The sequence below is a fragment of the Vipera ursinii genome (genome assembly GCF_947247035.1).
Source record: "Vipera ursinii genome assembly, chromosome: 16".
NCBI classification, from domain to species: domain Eukaryota; kingdom Metazoa; phylum Chordata; class Lepidosauria; order Squamata; family Viperidae; genus Vipera; species Vipera ursinii.
Window position 1 is genome coordinate 5,358,648 of NC_139529.1, and position 8,356 is coordinate 5,367,003.

At 48.3% G+C, this 8,356-nt stretch overlaps 1 protein-coding gene across 2 annotated transcripts in view; it reads right to left on the minus strand.

Annotated features, from left to right (window-relative positions):
• SH2D3C (SH2 domain containing 3C) overlaps positions 1 to 7,769 on the minus strand; it is a 34,323-nt gene extending 26,554 nt beyond the window's left edge. Inside the window, exons 1-2 of one of the 2 annotated variants that reach the window (XM_083375072.1) lie at positions 7,723 to 7,769; positions 3,696 to 4,512 (exon numbers count right to left, since the gene is read on the minus strand). In XM_083375072.1, the coding sequence (XP_083231198.1) occupies positions 3,696 to 4,512; positions 7,723 to 7,759 (854 nt within the window). In that variant the 5' untranslated portion in view covers positions 7,760 to 7,769. Of the gene's footprint in view, positions 1 to 2,451; positions 2,550 to 3,695; positions 4,513 to 7,722 lie in introns of those variants that run through there. The other variant, XM_083375073.1, reaches the window with a different exon arrangement.
• Between the last annotated feature and the right edge of the window lie 587 nt (positions 7,770 to 8,356).

Consider the following 8,356-nt stretch of genomic DNA (forward strand, 5'->3'; position numbering starts at 1 on the left):
GTGGAGAATTTTACGGCCCTGCTGGGGAGGGGGTCAGCCCGATCGTGGCGGCTGCAGCTCCTGGCAATTTTGAATCTGCACCTTTCCAAATAAAATCATTTTTTTTAGGGTACAAGAAAGCCTAATGATACTCTGTATAGAATGCTAAAGTATTGGGGGGGGGTTTGGGAGGGGGGGCTGAAAGACCAACAGGCTGGGCTTGTTTATCCCCCCACCCCACCCCCGGAAGGCATCAATCTGACCTACAAATCCCAGAGGCTTACAGGACTCTTTAAACCTTTAAACCGATGTAAGCGAATAAAAACAAAGTATCTGAAGTACAGATAATCCTCGGCTTACAACCTTTCATTTAGTGACCATTCGTAGCTACAGCGGCCCTGAAAAAAGTGACTTATACGGCCGTTTTTCACACTGACGACCGTTGCCACACCCGAAATGGCCACACGATTCACCTGGGGATGCTTGACAACTGACTCGCGTTTATGACCATTGCAATGTCCCGGGGTGACATGATCCCCCTTTTGCCACCTTCTGACAAGCCAGGGAAACTTAAGAGCCACTTAACAACTGCGTTACTAACAACTTCACAACTGTGGGCGGGAGAAAGGTCCGCAAAATAGGCTGCTAAGCCAGGTTTGCTTTTATCTCACTTATAACAAGAGAGATTTTGGCTCAATTGTGGATTATCTGTATTGTCCCAACCAGATGCTCTTAGTCCTGGAACACACCTCCCATCTTCCCCAGCAAGGGTGCAATTACACCCCAAAGCAATGGGACCGAACTAGGATCTTTGCCGTTTTTCTCACAAAGTAGGGGTGTAAGATTGAGAAACAAGCAACCGAGTATTAGGAAAGGAGTGGAGAGATGGTTAAGGGGCTAAACTCAAACAGAACAGAAAAAACAACCATCAGGGTTATATTCACATGGAGGGGGGGAAATTTGGTGCCTGGCCTACCTCACAGGGTTGTTGTGAAGCAACAAAATGGTGCAGAAAGGAGGTTTGTGGACTGGTACCGGTCTGTGGACTGGTACCGGGCTGCGGCATGCCAGCAGCCGGTCCGCACCAACAAGCAAAGCCCCATCCGCGGGATGCAGGCAACCCACAAACCCACGCACTCTCCGGTCCGCGGAAAAACCTCTCTCTGCGGAACCGGTGATCCCTGTTGCCCGAAAGGTTGGGGGACCTCTAGCTTAGAGTAAACCCGAGATAAGGTGTCACCTTTCCTGCATCGCCGCTATTTTCACGGTAGAAATAGCTGTAACGCCATTAATCGGGGTTTCCTAGCCACCGTCCTAATAAGCCACCGCCATCCTAAGCAAACGGCTCTGGAGGAATCCATTTGATTCCAAAAGATTCGTTTTTAGGGTGGAAAAAAAAATATCGGCACCTCCAATTTCCTTGCTCTCTTGTGTCGGACCATCAAAACAGCCGGCCTCTCTTTTTTTTTCTTTCAACGGCTGTTTGTTGTTGGGTTGTTTTTTTTTGAAACTCACCGCTGTTTTCTAATTTATTTATTTATTTAAAAAAACTTCACCGTTTATTTCTCTAAGCAGACGGGAAACCCCAAACGTTTCTGAGACTAACGGGAAGCCCAGGCTTCTCCTCCCGAAGGGATCAATCAGGTCCTTTGATTCAAACATGCACAGATTTTATTTTATTTTCTTTTTTTTTCTGGAGTGGGGGTGGGGGTGGGGAGAAGAATAAATTTGGAGGAAGAGGGTTAGAAACACCTAGAAGTTATCCCTAGAAGTTAGCTAGAAGTTAGCTAGAAGACACCTAGAAGTTAGCTAGAAGTTAGAGATGAACCAGCAGAGAAAAGAGGGCGAAAAAGAGAAGAGAATTGCATTTTTATTTTTATTTATTTATTTATTCATTTTTAAAAATGCAATAAATAGAACAGCGGCCTAAAGAGATGGACCGGGGATGTGGAGAGACTTTCTGAATAGTTCAAAAGGTGGAGACGGGTTTGAAATGTGGGAAAGCTAATCCCGAACAAGAGAATACAGCCCAAATGTTTTGGTCTTTTGCGTGCTTTCATTTTTTTTAAGCTGGCATGTAAACCTGGCTACTCTGGTTCGTAAACCACGATTCCTGGCTTAGCCCTGACCTGTGACCCCCGCCCGTTTCGGTCTGAAAAACACAGGCGTCCCACCTGTGAGAGCGCGGCCCTGGCAGCTTGCAAAGCCCGTTTTTAGAATAAGGTTAACGTCACTTACTTGATACCCCCGTAGTTAGAAAGGGGAAAGAAAAAAAACGCAGCTTAGCACAGTGGCCCAAACCAGGATTGCTAGGGTACTGTTGCAACAATGGTCAATTGTGCCAGACCCTGGTTGAGATGTTGTGGGTCCGTCTACCTTAGTGGGATTCCAGAACAACACCTGAAGAACCCAACTCAGCATTGAGAGGTGAACAAATGCCAGTTCTGGCCAAACGAATCCCGCTGGCCTTACCTGACTGGGTCCAGGATGGGGCATCGCATCCCCACTTCGGCCATCGCTCCTCCTGCCCGGTTGCACCCCAGAAGGAAGGAGAAAGTGGGGATCTTCTCCACGCTCCACAAGACCAGCTGACCCCCACCCACCCCCTCCGTTCAGCTGCTCCGTCTCCTCTGGGCTCTGCCAGCCTTGACCATCCAGGCCCCTCCCTCCCTTCCTCTGGGCCTCGGTTTCCCCTCCCCGAGTCTCCGTCCCTCCCTCTTCCCCTGGAAGGCACAGCCCAGCAGAGCCTGGGAGCTGAGCATTCCTGGTTGCCCACTTAGATCTGGAACCTTCTCTAATCCCAGTCTCCTGGGATCACAAAGCCCCCCACCCACCCTTGGGAGGGTGTGTGTGCCTAGCGTCCATCCCTTGATGGAGAGAGAATCTGGAGCATAGAAGCACCAGCCATGTTGGGGCCGTTGAGGACAACTGGGTGGCAGGAGACCAATCTTTCTTTCTTTCTTTCTTTCTTTCTTTCTTTCTTTCTTTCTTTCTTTCTTTCTTTCTTTCTTTCTTTCTTTCTTTCTTTCTTTCTTCTCCTCCTCCTCCTCCTCCTTTTTTGCAACGGGTAGCAAAAATCTCCCACCTGGTTCCTTGACCTTGTCTTGTCCACCACCCAAAGGGGTGGTGTCCCTTGTGTAAGGTGGATTGTCCTCTTCTCTCCCAACTTGCAGCGATGCCTCCCTCCCTCCCGTCTGTCCCTCTTCTGCCTGACGTAAGGGCTTCCCCCTCACTACGGGAGTAGGGCTGGTCTCCCTCGGCCGCAACCTAGTTCAGTAAGGTGAACCTCTACCTTATAGGGTAGAGCTTCTCAACCTCAGCAGTTTTAAGAGGGGTGGACTTCAACTCCCAGAATTCCCCAGCCAGAGAAAGAAGTCCACCCATGTTAAATTTGCTGAGGTTGAGGTACACCATCCCAGAGGACCTCCCCGGCTGTAATTTTTCTTGGGGGGTGGTGGGAAGAGTGAGGGATTTTTGAAATGGAGCTAGCTCGGGGGTGGGGGGGCTTCAAACTTGGCCCTTTGATGACTGGTGGACTTCAACTCCCAGAATTCCTCAGCCAGCAACGCTGAGTTGAAGTCCACCAGTCATCAAAGGGCCAGGTTTGAAGACACACACCCCGAGCTAGATCCACATTACCCAAAGAGAACCAGTGGGTGATGGACCATCCACCCAGACCTTGGTTCCAACAGAGCTCCACAACAGTCTTATCTCACCTTTGTTCTGGGTCCTCCTCCGAGGTTGTCTGTGCCGTCTCTTGGTCTCTAGCCTCCTTGACCCTTTCCTCACGGGACAGGATTGCTTCTGGGGGCAGATCTTGGTTGAGCTCTTGCTGAGTCTTTGTAGGCTTCTTCTCTTTGACAGATTTCTTGGACTGCCCAGCACGGGCCCTCGGCATGGTGCCCAGGTGGCTGTAGGCATCACAAGACTGGGCGTAGTGAGATGGACTTAAGGGGAAGACTTCTAGGTCACCTTGGGCCCTCTCGAGGAGTCCAGTTGCTCCATGCTGTTCTTTCTCCTTTGTTCCTGGGCTGGACACCCCTCCAGGCTCAAGGAAACATTGAGAAGATTTCTCAGCCTGGACCATCGCTTCTGGGGAGCTGCTTGGGCCAATATCGACCACAGATGATGACCTCTCTTTCGCGTTGGCTTCTGCTCCTTCTCCCCACGTTGGAGAACCTGTCTGTGGAGCAACAGCAGCCCTCACCACATCTCCAAGCTCGGTGGCCCTGGGCAACGTTGGCTCCAAGGCCTTCTCAGCCCCATGGCTCCCGGCCTTCTGTCTTGTGCTGGTTCTGGGCATGGTGCCCATGTGGGTGAACATGTGGCTGGAGCGGGCATAATGCGAGGGGCTTTTGGGGCCAGCCCCCAAGTCGTCTTGCGTGATCTCAAAGTTGAGGGTCAGGAAGCCTTTCGAAGAGAGGGACCCCCCTCCGTAGGACTCGGAGAGTCTGGGGGCAACGGAGACTCTGCGGAAGCCCAAGCTGCGAGGAATGCTACTCAGGCTTCCAAACCCCTTGAGCTTAAAAAACTCTGAAATAATAATAATAATAATAAAAAAAACAGAAAGAGGGTCACTTACTTCCCAGGAACGAGACTGGCTGAGATTTACAAGATGCTGTGTTTTTTTTCCCCTCCCCAAGCTTCCCCGAACATATTTGTACCCGTTGCGACTGTCTCTAATTAATCAGAAACCGTTGGGATTATTTATTTATTTTTATCCCCCCTCCCCCAGAGACGCCGCTCTCTCTTTTCCTAGCGTGATTTTCAAAAGTTTTTTTTAAAAAATTTTAAACAAATCCCCCTCTCCTGTTTTAACAGGAGGATGCAGAAAATCAGCCTGGTGTGTTTTTTTTCCTTTCTGTTTTTGAATATAATTCTGTTGAGAATTATGTCAACTTACTGCTAAAGTTGGCTTGGTGACTCCTTCTACAAAGCGTCAAAACCAGAGATCTGTGAGTTCATTTTGGTTTTGGTGTTCACAAAAAGTCCACAAGGGGTTTCCCAGCCACCAATAAATGTAGATAATGTCTTTTTCCCCCCACTAATCAATGTTTAATTTAACCCCTTCAGCAAGTACGATCATCTCCATCCCTGTCATATGTATTGCCAAATCTTTCGATCTTTGTGCACACAAACATCTTGCTACCATTATTATCACGTCTAAAAGCAACGTTTTCCCCCCAACTTTTCATTTATCAATCCCAAAGGAAATGATTTAATTTCGATTGCACATGAATCATATTTGTGAAAGCTGTGAAAATATCTCACATCCTCACATCATACACTGTTTTAACTTCTACCCTCAAAATGACGCTATAGGATATTGCACACGACAACTAGACACAAGGACAGTTCCCCCCCCCACCCCCATGCCATCACTCTGCTAAACAACTAATTCCCACAACACTGTCAAAATATCTAGTAAGGCTGTATTACTATTCTTCTTCTGATCTTTCCTATTCCCTACCTCCTAATCGATTTAGGACTAGAAGTTTGTTGCTTGCATCTAACGATTTATATTGTTTTATTTAGTAAAGGTAAAGGTTCCCCCGCACATGCGTGCTAGTCGTTTCCGACTCTAGGGGCCGGTGCTCATCTCTGTTTCGAAGCCGAAGGCCAGTGCTCATCTTCATTTCAAAGCCGAAGAGCCAGCACTTGTCTGAGGACGTCTCCGTGGTCATGTGGCCGGCATGACTAGACGCCAAAGGCGCACGGAACGCTGTTACCTTCCCACCGTAGTGGTCCTTATTTTTCTACTTGCATTTTTACGTGCTTTCGAACTGCTAGGTTGGCAGAAGCTGGGATGGGTAACAGGCGCTCACTCTTACGGGGCACTCGGGATTCGACCCGCCAAACTGCCGACCTTCTGATTGACAAGCTCAGCGTCCTAACCCACTGAGCCACCGCGTCCCTCATTATTTAGTATCCTAGCCTAATTTATGTTCATTTCTTATCCGGCATCCTATGACTATCACTAAGTGTTGTATCTTATGATTTATGATGAAAGTATTTTTACGATGACTATGATCGCGATTTATCACTTGTTGCTTGCGTGCACACTGAGAGCTTTTGCACCTTGCGTGTGTCCAGTGTTGTCCATGGACAACAAAGAATTCTATGCTATTCTAATTCTGTCTTTAAAATCCTCTGAATCGGTGCACGCGTTTGAACACCCTGCCAGTGTTACCTTGCGGAATAAACACTATTTCGACACATCTGAGCTTCATGTGACGGGCACAAGGTCTGAGCGCTGTCTTCCCTAGAGGTGGACTCTACAACCCCAGTTGGCCAGGGAGGATGGGGGCGTTAGTTCCACGCACCAGGAAGCCAGTCTTTGGGGGTCACAGAGCCCAGAGATTATGGAGCAGAAAGAGCGAGCAACGTGCCTGCGGTGCAGATCAAAATCTGCCCACTTCCTGGCGTGGGTTCCTGTTTCAAGCCTACACCTGCTTTCGGAAAGAGCGAGGCCTCAACTCTGCTCCGTTTGTAGTTGCTACAGAAGTCCCCGACTTACGACCACAAGAGTTTAAATTTGTTGTGGAATGAGACACTGGTTTTGCTCCATTTTACGACCTTCCTGCAGCTGTTAAGTTAGCGGCATGGTTGTTAAGAAAAGCAGCGGTTGTATCTGGCTAAGATCAGCCGAGCATCCGAGCTGCTGGAACCAAGCTTTCTAAATTCGTCGTTCAGACCGATGTGGACTAGCCTCTTAGAAAGGTCGATCAATGCCGTAGCACACCGAGAGGTAATCTCCTGAAGTCAAGCCCAGCTTAAAATCTCCTGAGATACAGGGACTCTTCTCCAGTTTGTGGGCAAACGTTTATACCGCAGCTTCCAGCTCGGCGTTTTCTCAACTTTATCCACTTGCAAACGTGTGGATTTTAATTCCCAGAATTTCCCAGCCGTTGGGGGGATTATGGGAGTTGAAGTCCCTACATCACAAAGTAGACCATGTTGAGAAACAACCGCTGTAGCTGACATACACACTCAAGGCACTTAAGCTGGATTTAGAAAGGGAAACGCCAGGCTATAAAGCAGACCAAGTTAAAAGATTGGGTGGAATTGGAAATGGTAAAACATTGGATCCAACCGTAAATCATTTCTGCACTGCTGCCAAGGCAATTACCGGCTAACGCTTTGCGCCGAGTTTGTTCTGAATTTCCCCTTTCCCTTTGGCACAGCTCAGCCCAAACCTGGCAGCTCTGCCCTGGAATCACGAGAGCTAGAAACTTACCTCTTAACATCCTGATTATCCCACCAACCCATAAAAGCGGCAGTTTAAATCAGGAATTTCTCTCTCACTCAGGCAAAAGCAGGAGCCATTTAATCCAGCTGCCAAATTCCAGGAAAAATTCAAGCCTCCCCCCCAAAAAGTCCTTTGCGTTATCCCCCAAAGTTGCAAAAGTGAGCTTTTTTTTTTTTTTGCTTAAACTACCCGTCCCTTTGTACATTTTCCCCAGCTTGAACATTCACACGACAGGGAGTGGGGACGGTGTGTGTGTGTGTGTGTGTGTGTGTGTGTGTTGGCCAATCCAGGAGTTTTGCTGGGGGCAAAAAATGCAGGTATCCTGTTTTGAGTCCCTCCCAAGTAGCATCGGTGCAAGCCACTCAACGCACACGTCCAGTCTGACTCCTGGCTTGTTTTTTTTTTTTTTGCCCCAAGTGAACAAACCATTAAAATCTACTTGCCCTCTTTCCCACACACACACACACACACACACACCTGATGCCACAACTTACTTTTAAAGGCACCTTTTTTCTTCTGGCTCTCAGCCATTTTTATTTTTTTTTGGCCCTCCGATTCGGCCCGGAGAAGTTTTGCAAGTGATGTGTCATCACATTGTCTTGCCTCTCTTCCTCTGCCACAGCCACCCACCCACCTACCCACGCCTCCGTTCCTCGCTCTTTGGCTGGCTTTCCTCCTTTCTTGCAAAAGACACGCCTGCACCCTACCGATCTCTCAAAACTCTCTTGGTTTTCCAAAAGCTTTTTTTTTTTAAAAGGAAGCTGGGGAGGAACAGAACCAAATGCCTTTGGCATTTATAAGGGATTGATTTCTTGATTTCTCCAGCATACCAAACTCCTTGATCTTACGTGGAGAAAGCGTGAAAAAAAAAACAAACCACAACCCAGCTTTTCCAGCGTGAGATAAATCTGGCTAGGGCCGGGGTTAAAATTTAACAAAATAGGCTAAAAAAAAAGGGACAAAGCCGCATCTTGAGTCGAGACAGGGTTATAAGGGGGGGGGGAACAAAAAAAACTTCTTTCCCCCCCCCTTGGTGACACAGTGGGCTAATGCCTCCTTAAGTAACACCAGCTGCCTGCAATTAGTGCAGGTTCGAGTCCCACCAGGCTCAAGGTTGACTCAGCCTTC